Source organism: Genypterus blacodes, unplaced genomic scaffold (genome assembly GCF_046128005.1).
Source record: "Genypterus blacodes isolate CSIRO-AG114 ecotype Tasmania unplaced genomic scaffold, CSIRO-AGI_Gbla_v1 ptg000061l_1, whole genome shotgun sequence".
NCBI classification, from domain to species: Eukaryota; Metazoa; Chordata; class Actinopteri; order Ophidiiformes; family Ophidiidae; genus Genypterus; species Genypterus blacodes.
Window position 1 is genome coordinate 3,456,102 of NW_027466873.1, and position 27,477 is coordinate 3,483,578.

Genomic DNA, 27,477 nt, shown 5'->3' on the forward strand with positions numbered 1-27,477 from the left:
ATTTGAAAACTGTTGATGCTTTGGATAAATAGCTCATTCATACTCATACATACAAAACAAAACATAAATTATAAGCAATAAAACAGCCCCGTTGTAAGTTCAATATTCTCTGGTGCTTTTACTGCTGCAGCCTGATTTGGTGTGGGTATGACCAGTGGCTAATAGCTCTGGTTAGCTAACTTTAATTAGATACGGCTGTACAACAGATGTTCAGTCAGTCCCCTGGCTTTATGAGTCTCCTCTATTTGTGCTACTGTTTCCTGTGTTTGATCAAGTCGCAAATATGTTTTTAAGCAACGCTCTTATCCTACAAATTAAACAATTAGTAAACTGAACACACACTATACCTCCTGCCTTTGGTCCTGTCACTCAGGTCGCCTTATGATGACACCATCAGGTTGTCTGTCCTGAGAGAATCTTGGGAGAGGTAGTGTGCCATAGCCTTGTAATTACCACTATTGGCCACAGATGTCGCTATTAAGTAAACGTGACAAAGGCTTCTTTAAATGGATTTAGAAAAGTGAATAATGAAAGCGTGAAGCTGCAGAAAGCAAGTTCAGGGATATTGTTTTTGTCCAGTCGGTGCAAATGTCAGTCTCCTCTTTAGTTTTGTTGTTGAATAAATTCTTTGTTGAATCAACCACTGTTTCTTAAAATGATTCTTCATTTGATTTCTCTGTGATTCTGTATAGATGTTGTTCATAACTGGCTGTAATGTCAATAAAGAGGTGCATATGAGTTGGAGAGAGATGGTGAGATGAACATGGTGACAATTTGAGGCATATTTATGGTGCTAAACGGGCTGCGTTCCTGTCAATGAGATGCCCTGCATTGCACATTTGATCCCATCCTCCCTGTTTGAACTGGAATTTGCTATCAGGCTTTTACCACGGAGCTGCTCAAGGACAAAATCTATTCCCTCCCCAGCTGGAATATTTTGATCTTAAACCCCTGAATACCAGCAGGCTGTAAGGACATTACTTGGCTGTAGTGCAACAAATGCAGGGAGCAACTGTCTTCGTATGGCAGCTGTCCTGAGCGAGGGGGCGTCAGGCCAAGGACGGGCGTGGCCACCAACCTGAGCAGCAAACACGGCGAGGGAGAAGTGTGATTCTGACGACGGTGAAACCACAAACAAACAGCACAACACAGCACAACACGGATCCACTGCCACTGAATGAGCTTTCTCCTCCTTTGTCTTCACAGCTCCAGATCTGTTTGTCATTACAAACCAGAACCACCATGAGACAGGAAAAAAACAAAAACTACTCTGTGTGCTAAGGGGCCATTTTTCTTCATCACCAAAATGACATCTACTTCCTTTATTAAGTGAAATACTACTAATAATAGAGACGTGAAGGAAACGTCGGCTGCTACACAGAGGAGTCCCGCCTTCTCCTGCCTTTCACCCCAGTGTTGAAGATCCGTAAGTCAGAGGCTGGGGAGTTTTGGGTCTCCAGGGGCACGTCCCTCTGAACCGGCTGCCAATTCTCTCTCTCCCTCCTCCATCCTCTCTCTCTCTCTCTCTCTCTCTCTCTCTCTCTGCTCCCTTTCTTTGTTCCCCTCTTGGTTCCCTCTTCCCCTCCTCTATTCCTTACGCTAAAATTCTCCCCCTTTTCCACATCCATGACTTCCTTCATTTGTTTTTCTTTCTTCTCCAACAACACCATATGCAGGGCACTTTGTGCTTTCACACTCTTATCATTTTCTCCTCCTCTATTCTTCTGCTCCTCTTCCTCTCAGCCCGTCTGCAGCCATGCATAATTAGGCCTAAACACAAGCCTGCGCAGGCTCACATCTGGAAGGAGTTTGGACATGGCAGTTTCCTACCAAGACGACTAAATATTTAGGTTGAGAGTTACTGCGTGTGGATGAACTCATGATAGAGGGGTGGGAAGGGGAGAGAAATGGGGAGCAGGGACGGGAGATAAAGAAAAAGAGGGAAAGTACGACGGACTGAGAATGGACCAGAGTTTTAAATCAACACGACCTGCCACACAGTTATTCATCTCCGCTCATTTTGATGAGCCAGAGAGGGAGGTGACAGCGTAGGGGCTGCCTGGTTGCTCCTTTACGGCTGGCAGGAACAACAAACAGCCAACTAATAGTTTTAATAAACAAATCCCTATTGGGATTTCCCATGAGGCTGAGGGGCCTCAGCTGGAATGTTCACGGGGGCCAGCTGTTGTGCATTACATCTAGCAGCCAGCCCCGGAAGCCCTGGGCCTGGTGTCCTCCAGCCCTGGTCTGCTCAGCATGGAGGAGAGCATTCCTCCTTGCTGCCCCAGGAGAGAGGGCAGCAGGGGCGGCTGTCAGGCAGTCAGATGTGGGGACGGACCCAGGCAGCGTAGGGCACTGAGCGCTCCCCTGCTGCACCTGGGATACTGTCAGCAATCTGTCCAACGGACTGAGGAATGTCAGGAATAACACGAATATCAACACATCTTCTCACATTCCACATCTGGAGCTAATGTCATGATCAACAATGAGAGCAGGGTGCTTGAGGAACTCACTGCATCTTCAGGAAAATTAACTTTCCACTCGCCCAGTCTTCCCAGAAAAGGTAAAGAAAATGGCAGCTTCTCAGACGGAGTACAGGCAAAATTGTTTGCTCCCGGTACACAGCCTCGTAAACGTGTCACAAAATGCTAACCATGTGTCGGAAAACAAATAAACCCAAATTAGTAGATGCAGGGATAGGAGATTATCTTCAATCACCTCCACTGCTGCCACCCGAGCCATTTTTTTCCATTTTCCCCCTGTTTTTCAGCAATGTGTTCCCCAGATGTTTATCCAGCCTTTATTAAGGAAGAAACATAAGGCCCTATAAATCGACCGCTGGCTGGCTTCAGCTCTCCCGGAGCATAAATCCCCTTACAGTGCCTTGTATGCTTGCTTGCTCCAGGGTGCAGTTGGACATGTTTTTCTGCCCATGTGCAACTAGCACTGCTCCCACTGGGTCAGGGAACAGAGACAGTAAGGTACTGTGGGAACCAGACGTGTTTTCAATAACTGCACACAAGAGCAGCTGCAAAGAAAGTTTGCGACGTTACAAAAGAATTCCTACAAAATGTCCAGAAAACACCACCCAAAAGTGATGAATGTGTTACCCATGCATCATGGAAATATTGTGCTTTGGCCAAAAATATGGACCTTTCAACTCTCTCCTCCACAAATAACTGATAATGTTACTTGCTGAATAAAAAATTAGCAGACTAAATTAGCCGGATGACTGTTGTGTCGTCCAGTGCTGCGGTTCCCACCACTGGATGTGAGGCAGTCACTTTTCCTTCCTGACCAGAAGGTGATAGTGAGGTCTTGGACGGACACTTTATAATTCTAGAAGAAGGAGCCGACCCACTATAAGTCAGATAAAAAGAATCAAAATGTGTTTCTATTTATCCAACTTTTGCAGGGCCGAGTCAGCTGAACCATGTGTATGGCCCAATGGAGGGAAAAGTGGGAGTTGAACTCTCCGCCTTCCTGGGTCAATGTCAAATTTAAAGTGACAGAGTTGTGACAAAGAGGCAGGGCCAGATGATGGTTACAGTCAGCCTGCACTCTCCCTGATCTCCTTAATGCTTTACAGAGAGGTGACGCTCAGCCTTCCACTGCAGACTGAAACTAGATCAAGATGTAAACTTCTGACCTAACAAGACTTATTACCTCAGCCAGTCTTCAATTCAGTTAAAAACTGAGGCCATTGGGTCACAGTCAAGGGTGTGTGGGCCGTATCAGAACACGTAAAATACATGTGATTCAGTTTGATTGTGCATTTCTTTACTCAAATTCCTTCTAAAAACTACATCTATAGACCATTAACCTATTATTCTCCACAGCAAAACCTACAGAACTCCAGTTTTGGAATTGGAAATTTGAAAGATCTTGCATTTAGTATAATAATAGAATCAAAAATCACCAGCAAAGGAAAACAGTCTATAGGAATCTGCATTGATACCATATAGAAGATAATCTGTATTTTATGGGCTCTCAAAGGGAACCCATCTTATTCCTTTAATGGAGGAATTAAAGGAGTGTTGTTAGTGTTGTTTTTTTTAATGGGTTTTCAATGACTTGCTAATAAAGCTGTCAAACTGTAACAACTCACAAAGTGACGGTCCTGTTGGGGAGCAGGCTGGCATCTGGAGGCTCGGGCAGCTCCTCCTTGCTGCAGCTGACCCTCTTCCCCGCTGCCTGGACGCCGTGCGCCTTGGCCCGCTCGTCCGTGCAGCTGCAGCCGCTGGTGGCGGCGAGAAGGCCCGGGCAAGCCTGCGAGAGCCTGGGCTCGGAGGCGGACAGCAGGAGCAGCATCAGTACCAGACGCCCCAGCAGCAGAGGGATGCCAACGCCGGGCGCAAACATTGTCCTTCGGCTGGATCTCACCTCAGCTGCACCCCCGCCTCCAGTCATCCCATATCTCCAGCATGAAGCTTATCGAAGGCAGGAGGGTGGAGAGAGAGAGGGAGAGGGGGGGAGGCAATGTACTTGGAAGTCTGGAATGAATGGAAAAGTTAGGAATCTTCTGTGTGACACTTTCCACTCAACAATAACCACACATTACTCTCCAGTTATTCCAAAAATATCCAGCGCTCCTCTCGGTTTCCCCCCCTAAGTTTCCCGTTATGTCATGGCAGCCAGGACGCACAACTCCCCTCAGTCCATATTGCTCATAAATCCAAGGATGTGTGTGTGTGCGTGCGTGCGTGCCGATCCAAACCTCCTCCACAGACACAAACCGAGGCGCGGATTCTGTCCTTAAAAAGTTTGTGGGACACCCGGTAACTCTCAGCACACTTGGGAGCGTCTTGATCACCGTTATCTGCCCCTACTAAAAGTTATTCCGAGGGTTGCTGAGGATCGCGATTCAGCCGCAGAACGACGCTGTCATCCGCTATGAGACGTAAAACAAAAGTCCGCTATTATTCATAAACTTCTGTCAGTTGTTTTCTTGGTTGTTTTTTGTTTTTTTTGCTGCTCTCAAAGTTCCCAACAAACAACGGAGAGACTGCAGAAAGCTTCCAGCAAAAGCGCAAATCTAACGGCGCTCATCAAGGAGAGAAAACGTGCTGATGTGGATGAAGAAGCGGAGCTCGTCCCGGAGACTCCTGCGTAATTCCCCAGAATGTAGCGGTGTTTGCCCGCTTGCCTCTGTCACACTCCAGCTCAACTCCGTGCGCCCGCTCCGTCTCCGTCTGCGCTCGGATCCGCGCGGTCCTAGCGCAGACGGAGCAGAGACTTTCCACATGTGGCCGAGGATAAACCCGCCTAGAGTCAAATTTAAGGATTGACACAAGTATGAGTCTAAACTTAACGGAAACTGGCGTGGTGGAGTGTCGTTAATGCAGTCCTTGAGCAGCTCCGTGGTCGTTAATGTTCTTGTTGCTGGGTTTTTGAATTTTGACTTGATTTGATTTATGATGATGATGATGAGGATGAGGATGTTTAAGAATATGGTTTTCTGGGGCACTTAATGACATTTGTAAAGTATTTCTGTGTAAGTTGTTGGGTTCTTTGATTTTGATTTAATGTGATTTAATGTTTTTCCATTCTATTACTTAGGTATCAGAACAGAACGGATTTGTATCTTCCTCATGCCACAACCCATTTAGATTAGATAAATAATTTTAAACATTTTCTCTCACAATTAGAGTTTGAATTAAATGTAAATGTTAAATCTTGATTATGACGACGATTAAAAATGAAAGATTCTTACTAAAATATTTAGTATGTGTTTCCATTGGTTTCATATTTTAGTTTGTTTTGCAGAGTTTCTAGCAAATTGGCACCAACTTTGTGTTTGTTTTAGAATTATACATTAATATGAAGTCACTAAGGATTCCTAGCCTGCTGGTGGCCATGATCAAAAACAGGAAACCTTTACGTTATATAAACGTTATACCATCTCCTTTAATTACACATATATAGTACTGGGTTGTTTGACTGTAATTTAGTTTGACCACTTCCTTCCAGGTGTGTGTGTGTGTGTGTGCCAGACTAGGCTTGACAAGACAGGAAGGTGTTTTGATATGTGCCTGCAATCGGAGAGCCAAATAAAGTTATGGATGAATGTAGAAGGTCTCTTGTGCATTGTGCAGCGAACAGGATCAAAGACTTTGTATTCAATCAGCTGGAAGGAGAGGAAGTAAACCTTTTATAGATATACTTCTGCTAATTTTATATTGTTGCCTCACAAAGAGTTATGGCAGCAAAGAACATTTTGATCTTGAAAATAAATGGGTCTAAGCTGTTGTATTGTATTGTGGATGATAACCTCACAACATGAGCTAATGCATTATTTTGTAACCCAGAGTTAGTTTCGCTCCCATGTATTCTTTCCAGGCATAGGAGACTTTAGTTGTGAAATAATGACTTTTGCAGTACATGATGAGCCAAAACAGAGATAATTTTCACAGTGTGATCCAACCAAACTAATGTGAAGTGAAGCCAGCGAAGCTCAACTCACTGTGAATCTCACTTTTGAATCTACTTACCATATGTTGCAATTGTTGTGAATTTGGATATCATACATCAAACTAACAGTTCTACTGCATGTTGATTCAACTAATCCAAACCAGATGTCATTGGAAAAAAAAACTCAGAGTTAGAATAGCAAAAAACAGATGATAAAAGAGAAATAATTCAAAACCTAAAGATTTTGTTGGAAGAATAATATAAGAAAAAGACAAATATTATGTTTAATATCCCAAAAGAACTACACATAATCCAAAAAATACAGAGATTCATAAACTTCCTCTAGATTTCCCTTTCAGATTTTTGCCTATGTGAAGGGAAAGTTCCCAAAAATACCGGACTCCATGGATTTCTGTTTTAAAAATACTTTTTGATATATGAGAGGCCCGCGGAGGATGGAGGCCGTGGCGATGTGGATCTGGAGATCATTTCAAAATATGAGAAGGTGAACCAGGAAAGCTTTTGAAAGGGGACTTTATTCAATTGGGCTTGACATGTATTCACTGACATCTCCAAACTGCAGGCACCTCAGTCATGCGAGCGTACCCAGCAGTATAATGGCGCACTGTGCTCTGACCCACACAGTGGACCGGGGTTTGTTATTCCTGTATATGATACTGTACACCGGAGCGGCTTTGGAAAGCCAGCGTGATTATTGAAAGAAAGCACAAGGAGTGGATGGGCGCCTTCTCAGCAGAGAAACAGAGGGCTGTTTATCCAAGCTGTTAAATAAGGCTTCAAGTACAACACCCCCCCTCCATCTCCACGAGGCCCAAATCTCTCTCATCTGGTGAGCACAGTTTCCATTTAAAATGTCACGTCCCAAACTGCACATTATATCAAATTGTACTTAATGGCATCCAGACAAACTTTAATGTCGTTCCAACATTTTCTCTCTGCGCCCCACAGCCCCTTTCACTGCTTATAGCCAAGCAAGCAATCTCTCTTTCTCCCTGTTCCACATCTGGACTCCATTCCAGGTGGGGTATTGAGAAAGAGGAGAGGATCGGGAAGCAAAGGTGGAACGCTGAGAAGCTTCCAGGCTCAAAAAGTAAAACAGAGATGATGGCTTGAGAGAGGTTTGATAGAAGTGACGCCAAGCTCTGGGATCTGACAGACGATACCAGAGATTGTTATTTGATGAATTCTTACGGCTGTTTTGTGCCGTCCTCCAAATTGCAGGTCACAACAGAAATATCCCAAATCAGCGAGGCTGTCAGTGTAATCAGAGATCTGAACCAGACCAAGTGAGTGCTGTGATTGAGGCATAGCTCAGGCGAGTGTTCCTGCCAATGGATAAACAAAAGAAAGCTTCCAGCAGGGATACAGACGCTAGGAACTCTGGCTCTGGTCTGAGCTCAAACCCGTCTTTCTTGAGGAGTCCATGACATCTAGTGGTGTGATCAGTAGACTGCAGAAACCTTGAACTCTCTCTTGCACTGCATGGAATTTATTTAAGTATTTCCACATTTTGATGATCAGCGCTTTACTACTTACCTTAGTGGATTATTTGGAATCGTTAATGTTATTGTGGTGAATAACAACCAAGTCCAAAACTGTTTCCAGTCAAGTCTTTAAAAGCTGCTAGTCCCAAAACGTCTGTCAAGCCTCTGAGTGGAGACAATGGCCATACAGAATTAGTTTCTCTCACGTCCTGTAATAATGGACAATTATTACGAGGACGGGACACTTTTACAAAATAAATGGGATCAACACATTTGATTAAGAAAGACTGCGCTTCCTAGATGATTATGAGTTGTTTTCAAACAGGAACTACAATATTGTGTATCACAATGAGAGAAGCAGAGAACTAACACAGATCACTAAATGTTGCTTTGAAGCATTCAGATCATAAAGCGTAAACAATCAACGTCCCTCCTCATCTATCTGACGTAATGTAGGTTAAAGATTAATGAGATATACAACACATGTGGCAAAGGCCTTTTAACAGATTGTTTTTACTTTCGGGTCTCATGTCAACTCAAAGTCAAGCCTCAACTCTAATCCATTAATTACATCAACATGCACAAACAGAGGTAATGCTGCCCTCTGCTTGGTAGCGCCCTAAATTACAACCACTGCTGCCACCAGCGTCAACTACACACTTATTATACACTCCACCAACACCTGTGTGTGTAGCTAACAAATCTTCCAAAGCGCTTTTATGAACAATTTCTGTCAAATGCCATCCTGATCTTAAGGTCAAATTGCCTTATATTGTGCATCTAAATATCTTATTGGAAATTGATTTGACAAGCAACATGTTGGGTCCAGATGATGGCTGTGGATTTGGTTTGCATATTTTCCATCCCTTTCTGCTGCATCCAGGCATATACAGTATGATTCAGTGTCCTCACTTCCCAAATCTTGATCGGCAAAACACTACAAACTTGATTTGCCCGATGAGAGGTTTGAATTATCAGTTGTAATATGAATAGGTGCCGATATAGTAGGAAAGGGAAGAACTTGTTTCGCCTTGAGCTGGGCGATGAATCATTCAAGCACAGTGCTGTTAATTAACAGTGTTGGTATTGACGTCATCACTGTGGTGGTGTAGCTGTGGAAGGTCACGTACATTCTGAATGATGGAGGCGTCATCACTGAGGAAGCTTCATGTTGTGCAATTTTATTAAGTGCGATATGAAATGAGAACATTATAGTGTATCTCTCAGTACTGCTATGACCGGACACATGTACTGTAGTACTCTCAGCAATTCTCTTCACACTACAAGTCCAGTACAGTCGTACAATATGCATTTCAACGGTCTATACTATAGAATACAGCTCAATCAAAGAAACATCAGAAATATTTGTATGTTGAATTATTCTATAGTCCCTTATTTAGCAACAATAACAGCAAAAGAAAATTAAAGATAAGTAATGTTTCATTCTTTTAACTAAGAAACTTTGCTTACAAAAGAAATATAGAAATTTTTTGGGCTTCTGCAACGCTAAATTCACAAAATCTTTTGTGTAAATAGAACAGAAAACCTTAACAATGCTGGCACTTCAAAGGAATGAATTGGACCCAGCTCACCTCCCACACACACACAAACTCAAGACACACTTCACCCGCAAACACACACACACAGCAATGTCTCCATACAGTACATCAGTACATGCGTCCCAATGGCAAGCAGTGTAGGTGAGAGTTTGGTCCCTTTCTCCAAAAATATGTCTGCTGTAGATTCAAAGAGGCGTTGTTTTTATCATTCTTATCCAGATCCTGTGGAGTACACTGGTGTCAGGCGAGTGTGACCTTGCGCAGGATGACATCAGTTGTGGTTCGATGATAGATGAAAAAACAAAGCCCCAATTCTCATACAATTATAACAAAAGGCAAAAAAAAGTGAATCATACTGCAGTATGGTTAAATGTGATCAGAAAAGTACACCCTGCCAGCCTCCACGCTCGCATACCGAGGTCAGTACAAGTAACTGAGTGAGGTGAAATGTGGTTTCAGGCAGAACGGCAGACGTCTAACATCCGGGATGGGAGCAGATCAGGGAGCAAGGCCACTCAGTGGTGAGGGGAGACGGCGGCTTGGGGGGAGCTGCCCGGACCTTGATACCTCTCCCGGGCGTGCTTCTCGCAGTACATCACGTCTCCGCTCCAAAAGTGGCCCCTCATACGCAGGTTGAGGCCGCAGTCTGTGCAGGTGTAGCACGCCGGGTGTCGGAAACGGTCGTCCGTGATGCGCACGGCCTGTGTGCTGTGGAGAGACGAGTGCAGCGTCAAGCACGGGACCGACGGGGGAAATGGTTCCTCTCGTTTCCAATTCGAGTTCAGTGTGGATGATTCACACAAACGATTTAGATAAAAAAATTGCTTCTAAAATAGAAAAACTCACAAAGATGGCAGCCAGTGTGTCATTATGTTTGAATCAGGTTGGATCTCTCCCACAGCAAATACTTTGACTTATCCAACACAGGTGTAACTCATAACTTTACTGTGCCAATATTAGAGCCCCAGCACTGTGTGTGTGTGTGTGTGTGTGTGTGTGTGTGCGCTCTCATGTAAACCTTAATTAAATGAACATGAGGTTTATTAGTTCCACCTGTGTCTTGCAAACACGTCCCCTCAGGTTCATCTGTTCTCCTAATGAACAAACGTGGCATTGTTTTTTTAGTTGCTTCTTCCCCCCCCACAGTTGAAATTCTGTAATAATGTTTTCAAATAAAGCAATTATTGCATTGTTTTGCCATGTTTTGGTTGTTAAGGATGTGGCTTGGATGTGGCTTGTCTCGGTATTGATCTTTCACTGGTTGCCTCGCGACTTGCAGGTCAATTATTTCTCACGAGAGAGCAAAATTAATGTTGTCTTCATGGTGATCAGAGCTGGAAAATGTGCAGCTTGCCAATGACACATCCTAATTCAAAACAAGCTGCAAGTCATATGGGGCCATTTTTAAGGCAAATATGTCAAATATGTGTGATTTCATTGAGCTCCTGCTTATTCTACACAAAGGCTCCTTGCTGCAGTGCTGTTGAGCGCGTTGAATGAGCTACCTACCGTTTCTTTAAGGATTACTAAATCGTCAGCTGAGTGCTGATTGGTCAGCTGCATTAGGCTACATGTTGCTTTCATGGAACCTGTAGGTTTATCTGAATGCATTTACTTTGCATTGAATGTTAATATTTGCCGTTTCTGATGTTGTTGAACACACACACACACCTTACTGCATTAACAAAATGAAGGGAAACAGCAAAAAAACAGGTTATATTATATATACACACCATAGACAAAGTGTGTGATAATTAAAAGTCTCTTACACAATATTGGTGCCACACTTCTCACAGGTGTGGTATTTGCTGACTCCTCCCACTGATGGGGCTGGATTGGGGACATTTGGTGAAAGCTTCCCTGGGAACCGCAGAGCTGCCTCTATGTAGACAAACACACACACACACACCCATCAGCAGCTCATAAGGAGGACGTGACATCCTTGTACCTCTCACTGAAACCTGTTTATCACATCAACACCTCATTTGTCTTCACTGCCCTCTGAGCTTTCCTCCCTCTGCTGAAGCCTATTTGCCTTTCCCACTAGTCATCACTCGTCCATCACCCATGGGACACTTTTCATGAAATGGATTTCCACACAGTGGTCGTTATCACATGGGGAAAAAATGTAAGAGCGAGGCGGATTTATCAAAGTGAACTGGAAAAAAAGACCAGGGATACATTCCAGGACAGTGTGAAGTGCACTCAGGAGAGCTTTTGTCTCGATCCAACACAGGTGATGTCCATATGGGGAGTCACTATGCACATTTGACAGGGATGATTTACCGATGGACATATATATATTGTGTGTGTGTGTGTGTGTGCCCTCCCAACCTTTCTCGTCGGCCTCCAGGACCTCTTGCAGCATGCGGAAGGTGTTGGACTGACGAGGAGGAGTGCGGGACTCTCTGTTCTCCTGGATCATCTTGTACACCTCCGAGTCCTTCTCAAACCTCTGCATGGCAAAGTCAGAGCTCGAACTGCTGTAGGGAAAAACATGGTCACGGCTAATCAGTTTCATGCAATACATATAGAGAGCTTTGTGTTCAATACATTGCATGTACATCATGGGGCTGGTTTAAGGGAATCCAGAGGAAATGAAGGAAGGGCCAGCAGCTGGCTACGTGTCTCTGACCTCAAGCATGAACTCTAGATTTCACTCCGCAGGCAAGAGGCCAAGCAGTGCACTGATCTGGATCCCTCTCCTATCCACTTACAAGAGATACTGCTCATGCTCTGAAAACAACCTCAAGGCAAACATAAACAGGACATAATGAAAATTGATATTGGAGTTAAAAGAGAAAACATGGCTTTTTCTTTATGGATTTCCAGATATTGGCCGCAATAATTGCATAAGAGATTACACGATCATACACTCATACGCTCTACATATCTATTGTGTATAAAGTGAGTTAACTTCTCATCTTGAGATTTTTGTTGTTGAAACCTAATTACTTTCCAGCCAATTAATGCACAGCAGGGGGTGGAGGGACTTTATGTTGGCAGCCAGTTAAAGTAGCAAAACGCACAGTGGCTCATTTTATAAGCACATTCTTCACCCCTTTTGCGCTGAGGATTTTATTTCTGCTCCTTTGATACTTAATTCGTAGTCTTGGCCCACCTCACAACACAACACACAGGGTGTCCTCAGGTCGGTGTGTTTGTCTGCAGAGAGCTGCTGAGTGTTGGCTGTCAGTAGGAACCGGTTGGCTGAGTACAGGCAGCCCAGGTGTGGCTCGCCCAAATCAACAGGGAAGAAAATCTCTGCTCAGCTGTCAGTCAACTTAACTGATAAACTGTCAAGGCTTGTATTACATAAGTGAGAGAAAATTTGGCCCAACTAATTATTGTTCAACTGAAAATCGAAAAATCATCGTTGCATTAATTTTGTTTTAAAGTAAACTTCTAAGCATCACTGACCTTTAGGGCCTAAAGGACAATGTACATGTAAAACTGCAGATAGCTGAAACACGACAGGACACTCCAGTGTATGTGTGACCGAACCAAACGCTCAGACCTTTCCTCTGCATCACTGAACACGGCTCAAATTGAAAACAGACCCTCCGAGTTCACCACATGCTCAGCTCCGCCCTCTGCAATCCATTTCCCTTTTCGCCTCGCTCGCCATCCCTCCTGACAAGCAATCTCAAAACAAATGGTCCGGGGCAAGCGGGAGGAAAGCAAATAATACAAATGATATGATGAGAAAGAATGACACTCATCTGAACTGGGTGTGAATCCACAATGGTAGCGTTTAGATTTGACAGAGTAGGAGAGAGAACTTCAGTTTAGTTTGCCATTTGGGATTTATGAAACTATTTAAAATGCATTTGCACAACATATGCATCCAGGGTAAAAGTTGTTTCCATGCTCAGATGTGGCACATGGGAGCAATGATAATGATCTAGCCAAAGCAGAAACTCAAAGTGCCTCCAGACAAAACATAACTGAGATCGCGATGCTAAATTCCAACCATGTTTCTCAAAATGAGGACATCGCTGTTTGACCACACAAACCAAAGTCAGCAGCTCCTCAACCTCAAAATGACAAAGAGTTAAACTGACAACACTTACCCCAGAAACAAAGAGGGAACAAAGAGGGGGAGCACAACTCTACTTCCCACAAATACTCCCTAATGTCTAATGCCACTGCAGCTCCTCAGAATATACAAAAGAACATTTTCACACACACACACACACACACATATACAAAACACACACACCTCTATCTGCTGCAGACAAGACCGAAAAACAAGAATCAGACTGAAAGGTGTGCCCCTGGGCTGCGAGTCATTGGCCAAGCGGCACAAAGGGGTGGGCAGATGGGTGTCACCGTGGTCCTGGATTGGCTGGGAGAGAGTTGGGGAGAGGGGTTAGGGGTGTGCAGGCTGGGGTCTGCAGACTAGGGGCCAATTAGAGGGGGGAAGTTAAGTCAGACTTTTGGGGGATATGGGGTGTCTGGATTTGAATATCTGCTGACATGCCTCATCACTCCAAGTCTGTGCTCAGGGTGGGGGGGGGGGGGGAGTCCAGAGTCAACTCTCCCACGCTGTGAGCACTCAGGCGTGGAACTCCAGAGAATTATGTACAAATACAATTTCAACTCTCGGACATTATGTTCATTATGTGATCTTGTGAAGAATGCATTGTTGAGTCTAAGTGAATCCTTTAAGTGTTCCAAACATTTTCCACACTGGGGAAATGTTTCACAAGGACATCGACTCCAGCAGTGCATCTAAGGATCGACCACTAAACAAATACACTGTCTACTTTCTGAGGGAACAGTGCTGAAAAATGAAGTGCTCACTACTAATTGCAACACATTGGCAGACTGCAACTTAATTCCCAAACTGACCTTTCAACGGGAGAAATTGGAAATCTGTCTGGGTCCGACATGGGAGTAAATTAAGAAAACTACATCAGCTTGTATCCGAGTCCATCATGTCGCAATCAGATTCAACATCCCCCGCAATAACTGAGATCTGTGAAAGTCATAGTTTTCAAATTTTGTTACAACGGGATAAATATCTACAGCACATTGGCTTTACTAAGTATTTATTGCAGGACTTTGACTAGATTTGTACTATACAGCATTACTTCTAAGCTTCCTTGTGTATGCCTGAAGTGACTTTACACTCCGCAGTAATATTGGTTTTCTACCCCTCTACTTGTAGTAAACCCTGTTGGACTGTGGAGGGCACTAGATGTCTTTGCATGACGTTGGTTTTGGTGGGACGTCAACACTGCTTTTAGAAGCTTGCACACACACACAAGAATGAGTAAAAGTGGTCACGTATGGTCTTTACCTGCGTCTGGGGGACATGGGCACGTCCCGGTCGATGGGGCTAAGGGGCGAGTAGCGTCCAGGTGGCGTGGGGGTTCGACTGGACACCGAGTTATTTCTGTAGTCTGGAGAGGAGAACTCCTGCAGGAGGGGGAAAGAGGGAGGTGGTAGAGTTAGGAAAGGGATGGGCAGATCTGCATGCATCTGTGACAGCTGAACGCATCTTCATAGATCAGAGTTGGAGAACCTGTTGAGACGGCACGCAAGCCGTGACACAGCAGAGTCACACAAAGAGCTGTGATCAATGTGTGGAATTCAACTGTGATCTGTGTTTTCCCCAATTAGGTATTTTTGCTCTAACTTGGCAGTTGTGAATGGAGAGTTCCTTGATTCAGGAAGCTGTGACTCATGAGAGACACTTAAGGCAGCTGGGATAAAATTAAATTCAGACACACAATCGTGTTGTTCAAGATCAAACCCGGAGAGATTCATCAATGATCTCCAGATGGAGTCACATTCACAAGACAACTCCAGTGTTTCCTTAGCTTCATCTTCACACATGACTGAAACCTGAGAACATCAACTATATTTTAAGTACAATACATGATAGATAGCATTCTTGATAGTCGTTAGTGTCCTAAACTTAAAAACACATTTCTATTGGCTGATCATCCGAATTCCAATCCCACTGGTTGTCACTCATTATCAGGCTCAATATCATTATCTGCGTCAACATTGTTGTTGCCATTCATAGCCGGGCTGTACTTCAGCCTCTCAGCTAACAGATGTTTGGCACTCGCTCTAGTATTTGTTTGAGTGCAAAATGTATCCTTATTCAAGGTTGTTGCAGACGATGTCGTAAAGAAAAAGACACTTTAGTGAACGACAATTCGGTTTGGAAGCAGACATGGCTAAGAGAATGGTGTTGGCATTTGACAGGAGGGGGCGCTAAACAACTACTGTATGCAGACGCTCAGGAAGCGCCAGGATTAATATAGCCATTAAAAGAAAGTTGGATCTATTCAACTGTAATTGTGTCATAAAACAGACACACCAACTTGTGAATTTGACAACAGACAGACGTGCACAGTAAACTCAGCACACCTGGTCCTGGTCTGAGCAGCCCGTAACTCAGCCCAGACACTTTTAAAGTCAGGAATCCCTGCAAACAAACAGTTTAGTCTGTCTCGCATCCAACCATGACCACCTGCAACACCGGCCAGGTACAAATCATCTGTAAGATTTAAACTAATAAAAGCACCTTAATGGGACACAAGATCAAGCAGGTTCCCCTTTGCTGGGGAAACAAAGCTGTGACTTTATTTCAGGCCCGAGTGCAGTCCAGGAAAAAATGTCGATTGTGAATCAAAGCCTGTGGATGACTCCCTGCATGAAGCTCCCTGCATTTTCCTCAGCCGTCACCAGCTGGCACCAGAGTGGTGAAAGCGCCGTCCAATGGCACGACCAGCACGTCAGAGACAAGTCGGAGCTGGAGTCTGAAACGGTGGCACTGATGGAGTCAAAGATTGTGTGTCCGATGCCAGCACCCGCTTCCAATTCAGCAACCCTTTGAACAAAGTCTCTGTTCTCAATTGAGTCCAATTTTCCTTAGTGAGTGGGTAGATCAGTGGTGCGTGCCAGGAAGCCTTTACCAGAAACAATCACTGGGACGTCTCCCTGCGATTCCTCTGAGGATAAACCTACAATAACAGCAGGCTCAGAAGATCACATATTCCATATCATCAGAGCATATGAGCAGAGACGTCCACGGGCTCCCCTGCTGTGAACAAATCTCAAGGGCATCGACCTGATGGACTGACTTGCTTTAGGGGTTCTTTCAGGAAGACCTAGTGAGGCCACATTGTGTGTGCATATGAATCCCCAGTAATGCAACCATAACCCATAACATGTTATATAAATGTCTGGCCACTGCCTAAGTTATCAAGTCCTAATCAGGAATGTGACTCGAGGCTCTTCATCAGCGGAGGAACCCTGCAGTGCATAAGCGATCTAAAGCTCAAATCTCACGATGATCTATAGGCGCCTGAAGAGGAATGCGATGGAGAGAAGGAATACACAAAAGCAACAAACAGAGAGAAGAGAGGGAGAGAGAAAGAAAACAAACATTCTTGACTTAAAGTATGTGGCCATCACTGCATTTGACCTTAGAAGGTCCAGAAAACGGCATCTACACCAGAGGAGTTCTTCCATCATCATCATCCATTCTGCACCCTCCGATCCTGGCCTTTTATAGCAGTAACCATGGCGCTGCTGGCAAGTCGGCTGGCTGTGCTAAAAAACACTGTGAGCCATTACACATGACTGAACCCGGAGCTACAATGCTGTTGGTAAACGGCACCGTGGCAGTGCCAACTAAATCCCACACACACACACACACACACACACACACACACACACACACACACACACACACACACACACACACACACACACACACACACACACACACACACACACACACACACACACACACACACACACACACACACACACACACACACACACACACACACACACACACACACACACACACACACACACACACACACACACACACACACACACGGGCCTCAGCTGAGGGAAGTCTGTTATTTTGATTTGGAGAGAGAGCGATGGAGAGCGAGAATGGTTCCGAGATGGGAGAGACCACCGGGAAAATTCATCAGCCAAGTCTTCCTGGTTCCTGTGGCTGTCTATGGTAGGAAGTTCTGATTAGGGCTGCTCTGAACTGTAATCAGGAGCGCATAATCAACGTGCCTGAGCCATTAGGACGCTGCTATGCTGCACTGGCCTTGAGGTGTATACACACACAACAATGCAATCAATTCCCTTAACGACCATTTTGTATGGAAAATCCAACCCAAGCAAACACATCTCCAACTTCACCATTTTTAACTTTCTGTACGTGCGCTTGTTTTTCCACAAGTGAAACAAGCAGCATCAGTGTGAAAGTCACTTTTTTTTCCTACTAGACGCCAATGAGGAGTGTAGCAAGTATACATTTTCCCTGGTGTACCGATGGAATAAATGCCATAACAGGCTAATTAGGATACATTTACCATGAAATGTAATTATGTGCAGTACAGAAATAGATGCTCACACTGTTCATTTGCTCTTGGTGGTGTTTGCTGTTAAACCAATCAGAAAAAGGCTTCATACTTAAGTATATATATATATATATATATATATACACTCATAAAGCAGGATCGTTTAGAAGTAAATACTTGCTTCAAATAATTGCCTGTTTCAATTAAAGTAACTCAAATGTCTGCTCGTCTCTAAAGTTGAGGTAAATAATGGCCCCAGCCACTATTTTACAAAACTGGGTCTTACCATAAACTGTCAAAGCCTCAAAACTAAATAAACATGACATGAGCCGTTTACAGGAAGGCTGATGATCATGAAGATGCAGGAGGTACAGGAAGGGAAGAGCGGAGGAGGGACGAAGATGCAAGCGAAGTTCTCCAAAACAACCCGGTCTCTGTCTGCCATTGGCCGCTTCGACACGCGAACAAACAGGAAATGGTGCGCTCAAGTGAGGGCAGCTGTTTCGGATCAAGACCCATGGGAGACGTTGGGGACAGTGCCAGTGGAGGAGGCTTCAGTCTGGCTCCAAGCAAGCCACTCTGCATCATCATCATTACCACCCTGCAGCTTCAATTACAGGGCACAGGCCAGCAGCACACAGGAGAAGATGCCTGAAGGAGCTTTTATTTTTGGGAAGCTCGCTCCGGTCATAAGAAAGTACGACTTACAACTGCTCATTCACCGTCTCCACCACAGACCTGACTGCTGCAGGGGGGGGACGCAGACATCCTGGGCTGGGTGATAATCAGGCATTTGCTATCACGCTGTGTGCATTCATGGTGGGCAAAGACCTGCTGGGGCCAACCTGCTCCTCACCCACTGTAACTGATGGATGGTGGCTTGTAATCATGTCATCTCTCCGCGTAAAAGCCTACTGAGGGTGTAAAGCATCGCTACACCCCAACAGCTGGGTGTTCCAATATCTAATTATAATATAATATTACACAAACAAACACACACACACACACACACACACACACACATGTACCCGTCATGTGTATTTTGTTGTTTACCTTTTTAATAACAAAAGTAAATGGATGGAAACATGAAATCCAAAGTACAAGACCGTTTTCTTTTTGAGTTTTGGGTTTCATTTTCCCAAATGGGAGTTACGTCCAACTGAATTTAGAGCCGAGTCCACGCTGTATACATTAAGCTTTAAGAAGCCAGGTTCAATCTTTTATAATGTCATCTGTATGTGAATTCTTGGCCCAGGCTTATATAATGCAGAGTTCAATAACATGGAATAAAGCAACAGAGCTTCACGATTCCAACTCTAATTCCAAGTTCATCCTCCGCCTCCCGCCTCTCTGCATCATTACTGCGGCCACACACACCATCAAACTGATCCTGATACAAACCATATGGGCGAGATTAGAGGCCAGAATGGGCAGCAGAGATGAAGACAACAGGATGATTGTGAGCAAAATGTGCTTTGTGAACGGGTGCCCCTGTCAGATTTGACCCAGCGCCAGTTTGTCTTAACCACCTGCCAGTCTACGAGGACAAAGTCCCAGTCGACACAAGAAAACAAGAAATGTTTGTTCGTCATGAAACAGTTGTAACGCCAAAAAACGTCACGTTGGCGTCAGACTTTTTGTGACAGCGTGGGCGAGCGCTTCCCCTCAGAGACACAATGAGGAATGAGTACGGATCTGTGCGTTTATTTATCCACTGAGGGCGCTATAAGCAAGGCATTTTTCATCCTTATTAAATTACCCACAAGACTCCGACTGGGGCAGCGAATCAAGCTCATTAGACATCTGGGGTTCATTATGGCTGGAGTGAAATTGCTGGACTTCACGACACATTTAACGTACGATTGCCTGCATCCATCCTTCCCACTCATATACACAGAGTGCAGTTGGAATGACAGAGGGGTTCAATGAAAACAAACGGAATCCAATTGAAGGGTGCTAATCAGAGGCCTGCGATCGTCTTCATGTGTGCAGAGGTCTTGAACACACAATACCTCCACAAATGTGACAAACCTGATGGTTAGGCTCCAATATGGCAAAGAGTGTATGGTTCACTATTGCACAGGCTGGGGGATGACATCACCCAATGGGAAGCTCACATGCCTCTGGCCTTCCAAGTGCGGTGGCCTTTTGGTTTTCCCCCTCTCAACAAAAACGAGACACTGCCTGAAGGCCCACAGATTAAACAGGCCTGGCAAATTCCGTGAACGGGATTTCAATTCCAGTGCCATACAAATTGTTTATATTGTATAGGCGAGCACATGCTTGTTCCAAAGGGTTCATGAGAGGACCAGTAATTTGATTTCAGCCGTGTTACACAAGATGACACATAAGGTCTCGTTCTCTGGTTCCACACAGAGACACAGTGACTGTGTTGTATAATCTCACTGTGATTTAGCTTTCCATGCGGCACAATATGATGGAGCGCAGCCTAATGCTCATATTTCTGCAGGAATTTCCTTGAGCGGCTAAAACATAACTCTCAAATGTCAGCATGACAGACATTTATGGGGTCTGACCGTGGCTGAATTATTCTTCGGCGTTAACCCGTGGATGCCATTTTACTAGTTTAACAATTATGATTTACGACCAATAAACGGAGCCACAGTAACCATTAGTCTAAACATTAGCTGTTGTGCTGCGGAAAACGAGGCGAATATATGCTGACATGTCTGTTGTTGTTGGCACGAATACACCAAGGGCCAGTTATCCACATCGTTCCCCTAACAACAACTTTTGGAATGTTGACATACTGTTCAACCACCTTTGTAAACAGCGCTAACTAGTAAAAAGGCCCATCTCTCTCAGCCAACGTTTCCCCATTAAAAAAGCACAGTGTGAGTGTCCCCATGAGGTCTGAGCAGCGAGGGGGAAGCTAAAGTGCCCCAGTTTGCTTTTCCACTGCAGGGGAAAGAAAAACAGGCCTGCTGATCAATCAGTGAGGACGAGGAATAGGCACGCTGCCCGTCCACTGGCCAAAATTCAGCTAGAGCCCAACGGCCACCGGCCCACGTGAAAAGGCCTCACACTGCTCAGTCACAGGGCTGGCTGTGAAGTGAGAAGAAGAGAAAACACTTCACCGCGGCCGCAGGCGGGCACCCCCCCGTCTCACCCCCGACAACGGCTCAGCTCGCCTCCGGCGGACAGAGCAGCAACGGCCTGCCAAGCCAAACAGCAGTCCTACTCATGTCAGACCTGAAATAGCTCATAGCTCCAGCCGTCATTTTAAGGAACAGATCTGATGATATGCTTGTGTATGCGGCGCTGGAGGAGGAGCTGAGCTCACCTCTCCATCAATAAGGAAGAGGAGGTTTTCTAACAAACTCGTGTTTCATACCGCACACACTGTTGGGTGAAGTTGAAAAATTTTCACTCCATTTTAAAAACAAAGGCGCTGCTCTATTTCTGCATACCGATCCTCCATTTCCACTGCACATCTACGACCGCAGCTTTGGACTCCAATCCACCACACGCTCCAAAATAGACGAGGACAAAGCGAGACGCTGGCGTGCAGACTGGCCGATGGATAAGGAGGCTGGAGGGATGGATGGACACTTGCCTTGAATGCTCCGGGATAAAGATCTTAGTGATGCATGTCATGGAGCCAAGATCACTCCACCCAGTTTGGTAGAGAGCGGAACTCTGTGGCCGGCTACAGGCCTGACACTGCCTGTCACCCTGCAGGAGCTGGCCGTCCTGCAACATGAGGGTTATTTATACAGCAACCACCCTATCCCAGTGCAGGATCAGGCAGCCCACTGAGGCAACCCTCACCGACCTCAAAGTGCAGCAAATGCAAACCCAGACATGGAGCCTGGTCCTAATGGCCCAGTGATGGGTCATGTCTCGTGAAACGCAGTTTGGTTTTGGCGCTGCTCATCCCAGCAGACATCACGCTGTGGTCACTTCCTGATGGCATAAACATATGCTCTGAATCACGACAGTGGCCGGTCCATATGATGCCCGGATTCCGGGAAGGCGTAATGCCCCGCCTCCTCTAGTCATAGTGGTGAGCCAGCAGATATGAAAGCCCATAAACACAGACAGATGCATCATGGAATGACAAAACGAGACCGAAAACCCCACTAAGGCTCGTCACAGCGCTTAAAATCATATTAAATCAGATCTTCATAGCTCACAATGTTTGCTCATGCAGCCTGAAAACATTCAAAGGGGACTGAACTTGTTTATCACAGAAGCATCATTTTACGCCATGCACACATTCCTTTCTATAACAGACAAGTACAACTTCCTCCTACATGCTTGCCACACTTTAAGTACCCACTTTAGGGCGTGTCATGAGAACTGTTGAAATTAAAAGGAAAAAACATACTTTCCAGTTAATCAAACTGACATTGGAGTCAAACACAAACCACCTTTATTCATTTCCAACAATATGAATGCAGGCGTCATTGTCGTTGAGCACTTATTCACGTTTCCCTTTTTCATACGTCTGGCCATCAAAGCTCTCTCTGCACTCGCCTCCCTTCACACTCGGGCCAGAGGTCAGGGTGAGCTCAGCGATAGAAACCGTTGACGGACACTTCAGCAAGGCAGCAGCGCCTCCTCCCTCAGAGGATTTGAACCAACACCCTCTAATCAAAATGCAAGCCACTACACCAGCCTTTAGAGATCAAAATCTATGTAATGTAGAGGTCAGTGCAGACATTTCTTACAGTTGAGGTGAAAAGTATCATACTGTACTTAGTTAAGACCAAAACAAAGATGAATCCCACAAACTACACATGCACAGTGATACAAAATGGTGTAGAAAAGGCTTAACTGCATTAAGAACACGCATTCCTTTTCAAACTTGTATTTGTGTGTGGAAGTCATGAAGTGTATTATTATTATTATACATTGCTCGTGTTCTTGTGTGGTGCTGCAGCCAGTTTGGGATTCCTTGGTCTGCCACAGAACACACTGCTGCGTTTGAGGAGCCTTTTGGGCAATGCACAGGGGTGTGAGGCCTTAAATACAGTTTTGGGAATGTCAGCTCCCTGGTGTCCACCAACAACTCCCCCCCACCCTCTTCCAGCTCCCACCGCACAACGACGGGCTGTGTGACGCGAGGCGGGGAAAAAGCAACACCAGCCGTCCACAGCCCCTGGAATCACAGCCACCATTGTCCCAAGCATTTTCTCAGGACATCCAACACCCTGGAAAATGGGGGGGGATCCTGTTGCGCATCCCACTCTCCTCACTCAAGGAGCCAAAAAAGCAGTGGAAAAGCCTTTTAGGAGCTTTTCAGAGAGGCCGATCACCTGATACAGCGGCACTCTGCACCTCTCAGCCAGGACAGAGGGCCTTGTCATGGAGGCTCCGCATCTCACTGGGCTGCTGTGTTCCTGCCAGCCACAGCAGCATAATGGACCATGGGCAGGCTTCTTCCCATCCGTTCCCCTACCAAGAGCTCTGAAAGAACTCCACTCACTAATCATGCCGCTGTGGTGGGAGGCTCGTCACCACTTTAAAAAAAAAAAAAAAAATCAGGAAAGACATCATTTGGAGGAAGGGGTCAGCCAAAACGCAGAATTCTCATCCACTGCGCTGGATGATGGTAAACACAGAGAGGCTGCCAGGCATAAGACAGCGGAGTGAGCGTCTCCAGAAAGAGCTTTAAGCCCAGGAAAATAAAGGGAGGATGTGACGGAGCGGAGCCTTCAAGCCAACTCAGCGGTAATGAAACAGCATTCCTCTCGCAAAATATCACTTGGTATCGATTCAAAGATGTTATAATCTGACAAAATCAAGTCCAAGTAAACACTGGAGGGGACAGAGATGGGAGGACTGCAATGGAAGAGGAAATGTGAAAAAAGAAGTACTAAAAAGGGTAAATTTAGAAACGTTAAGGGACTAAGATTCAACAGCCTTTGACCCACCTGACTCCATAAATACCACAAACATTCAGCCAACCACAGCAGGAGTGCGTTCATTCCCAAAGGTTTGCTGAATGAGCTCTCAGCCGCATGACACTGATCTCCGACCAGGGGTCAAGGGCTAAAGATAGACCCGCACTCAAACGTTTACTGGTCCTTTATAGCTTCTTCTCTCCGATAACATCAAATTATAATCAATATTCAGCTCAATATAAGGGCACACGTTGCGTTAAGGCTCAAACCTAGACTGTCCACAATCTCCACTCCGGTCCACCGCCTAAAAACGGAGCCAGTGATGTGATTCACGTCTGCACACACAGTCATCCCACACACCCTCAGAACCCTGAAACAACAGTGTGGAATGAGACAATGTGCCACGGAGCTCACAGTCACAACAAATTAGTTTGATAAATCAGAGAGACGGAAGGAATCTGTTGTTGCAGGAATGTAATTTGTTGGAGCCAGATTTCAATGGCGGCCAAGTCTGAATAAATGTTTTTCACCGAGCGCCTTAATCCAAGCAAACAGACCAAACACAGCCCCCGACCCCAATTAGGCCACAACATGTCTGCTTAATTTTTCTGCCGATGAGAAAAGGTTCCAGACAACATAGACGCCGGCATCCAGACTGAATGTGTGTGATAGTGCACACCAAAGCCATTTAACATGTAAACAACACAGAAGAATCCCAAACTTGAAGAGAAATGGAAACGGGGACCTTCTCAGTCTTGGAAACGGGAGCCCGTATGTTTGGAGCTTCCAACCTCTGGATCAAAGGGGGCATATTTATCTAACTTTTTGTAACGTCCACATGACTTACGAAAAATGACAGGAATTCCTAAAGCCATTAAAAAAGGTCCCTCATGTTTTTTCCTGCTCCGTCATCTCACATGCTTGGGTCTTCAGTGGGACCCGTGCTTGGGACGGAGCACGCAGGCATAGCTGGAATAGCTGGTGATGAACTTTCCCACAACATTTTCTCCCTTTAACTCACTGAAGTCTTTCCAGACGCCCAGTTTCTTGCTGGAACAGTAAAGCAAAGCATACTTCAGCAGCAGTGTGACGGAAACCCAGAGTCCATATTTTAGCCATTCCATATTTCACCAGTGTGAGAGACATTATTCTCTTCTCAGACACCTAAAAGGTTAAGGCCATTGTTTTCAAGGGGCCCCCCTCCCTTCACAGCAGGCTCTGAAAGAAACGATGCTAGACTGCCTTTCAGCTTAATGTCAGATATTTTAAATGATTTGACCTTTTTAACTCATACACTCCCTGTTATAAAAATGTCAACACACGTCTGTATCCTGCCTTTTCCCGTGCAGCCCTCCTATACAGTCCACAAACCATTTTGGACATCATCTGTGGCAGGGGAAGGTTATTATTCACAAGGAAAACCTAAACATTCATCTGTTATTCTTACATGCTGAGACATAGAGGTCAAAATAAGTACATGACCCCTGTCTCAGCCACACAGACTGGAAGATGAATGGCTTAATCTGTATTCTAGAATGAAATGACAGCCTGACACCGCAGCTATAGATGACAGAGATTTACATTTTTGTATTATTCTAGCGTTACATTAATGAAGCTGAGCAAAATCAGACTTATTTTAACTGGAATGCTCTTTTTATTATATGCATATTTCTGTGAATACACGTAGGGGTTGTGGTTGAATCTGATTGGTTGGAGTAAAATGCATGATCGACTGTTAGCAATGCTGTTGTGGTCCAACTAAGGAATCATGCAATTCAACTTCAGTCCTCAAAGCTCCTCTGGTATCAGCTGATTCCCAAACAGATCCCAACCCAGCAAACAGCAGAAGAAGAAGAACTTTACCACTGTTGGTTTGTAGGGTCTTCTCTATGTTACTATGTGAACTTGTTGTGAATGGCAGAAGCATCCTAACAGCATTACAGCGCAGCACTCCCCATCAAGGAGGAGGGTCTAATTTAACTGATTAACTGTGGGACGCACTCGCCTCTCTCCGCCATAACCAGGACGAATCCGTCTCCATGGATACGCCACTACAACGCCTCGCCCAGCCAGCTGTGGTGTTATATCATGTGTGCACCGTCTTTGAAAATGCAAAGAATGTAGTAATTTTAGGGATGCTGGCTGTTTCCCTTTATAAGAGTCGACTCATCCCGTTCCAGGCCACGCCCATACAGCTCCACTATCCAACACCACTTCAGTCTTCAATCATCTCCAGATCCTCAATACCACTGAGTGTGAATACATTGTTTCACAATGTGTGATGGGTTCATTCTATAACCAAGGCCATTTCAGTAATAACCCCCCCCCCCCTTGCAGTCCTGAACCCCAGAATCTTTCCCGTTTCTGGCTGCAGGACTGTGATTTCATGCTAAATAAAAACCAGTGGTATGTATGTATGTATAAAAATAATAATAATAATGTATAACAAAAGACATTTTATAACTAATGCAATGTTTCTTTAAAATGATTGGATATTGTAAGTAAGTAAAAACCCAACATGGACCAACCTGTGACAGCGGCCTCGACAGCCTGTGACTCTTCTCGTCTAGAGACCATGAACGCAGCTGGACACTGTAACACAACGACGACAGAGAATCACATGATAAGTCATATGTACACACACACAGCACATGATCCATATAGTGGCCTATTTTACATCAACTCTTTTACGCTCCTTTGCTGCAGCAAAACTCTACATACTGAGTGAAAACAGGATGTTCAGCGGTAGTCTTTTTAAGGCTCCTTGCCAAAATTATTACATTACATTACATTACGTTCATTTGGCAGACGCTTTTATCCAAAGCGACTTACATTACATTACATTACCACCCTTCGCAGAGGGGGGAGCAATTGAGGGTTCGGTGCCTTGATCAGTGGCACCTCGGCAGGGGCTCGAACCGGTGACCCTCCGGTTCCCAAGCGGAAGCTCTACCCACTAAGCTACTGCCTCCCTTATGTGGTGGTTGCCCGGCAACAGGCAACAGAGGTATGAATCATGCATGTTGGTCAAACACGTGCTCGCTTCATACTTTGTGGGTGTGTCAAACCAGGTGTGTACATGTTTAAATTCCAATGTGTGTGTGTGATTAATTATCAGAGCCTATGAGTCAGTCTACATTCATTTCTATAAACATAAGACTCCTTACTGTACGACACTATAAAGGCATTATAACACACCCAAAAAAATTATATGGCCTCTGTTTAAGACCGGCCAACTAATATATGAAACAAAACCATTATGACTAAATATAGTAATAAATTAATGGCATTGTATCTATCTATATGTTCAAAATCAAGTGTCCAGTGTTGACTGAAAATTTAGTTTTGAACTGTGACCTACAAAGTTGCCAGAGGAGTCAACAGATGGGGACACACACACACACACACACACACACACACACACACACACACACACACACACACACACACACACACACACACACACACACACACACACACACACACACACACACACACACACACACACACACACACACACACACACACACACACACACACACACACACAGAGAGAGAAAAGAGTGGTGAACGTTCCACATTCGGCCTTTTGTCAATGTGAATGCAAACGTTGGAATGTGATATCCTGGGCATATCCTTTGTTTCCACAGCACAATCCCAGGGCTCCACTTTCCGTCTGTTACTCCCGTACCTATTGACTCCGGGCCTGACACGGACTCAAAGAGCACTTGTTGCAAGCCTTTGTCCGGCCTATCTAAGCAGTGAATGGACAGATTTCTGGA

At 45.0% G+C, this 27,477-nt stretch overlaps 2 protein-coding genes across 2 annotated transcripts in view; both read right to left on the reverse strand.

Moving 5' to 3' along the window:
* Positions 1-5,185, reverse strand: part of adgra2 (adhesion G protein-coupled receptor A2) — a 35,498-nt gene extending 30,313 nt beyond the window's left edge. The window contains exon 1 of the mRNA XM_076154289.1: positions 4,109-5,185. Within this exon, the coding sequence (XP_076010404.1) occupies positions 4,109-4,410 (302 nt within the window). The 5' untranslated portion in view covers positions 4,411-5,185. The remainder of the gene's footprint in view (positions 1-4,108) is intronic.
* Positions 5,186-9,076: 3,891 nt separating this feature from the next.
* pdlim2 (PDZ and LIM domain 2 (mystique)) overlaps positions 9,077-27,477 on the reverse strand; it is a 31,411-nt gene continuing 13,010 nt past the window's right edge. The window contains exons 6-10 of the mRNA XM_076154298.1: positions 26,225-26,288; positions 14,781-14,899; positions 11,810-11,958; positions 11,245-11,356; positions 9,077-10,183 (exon numbers count right to left, since the gene is read on the reverse strand). Coding sequence (XP_076010413.1) covers positions 9,991-10,183; positions 11,245-11,356; positions 11,810-11,958; positions 14,781-14,899; positions 26,225-26,288 — 637 coding nt within the window. The 3' untranslated portion in view covers positions 9,077-9,990. The remainder of the gene's footprint in view (positions 10,184-11,244; positions 11,357-11,809; positions 11,959-14,780; positions 14,900-26,224; positions 26,289-27,477) is intronic.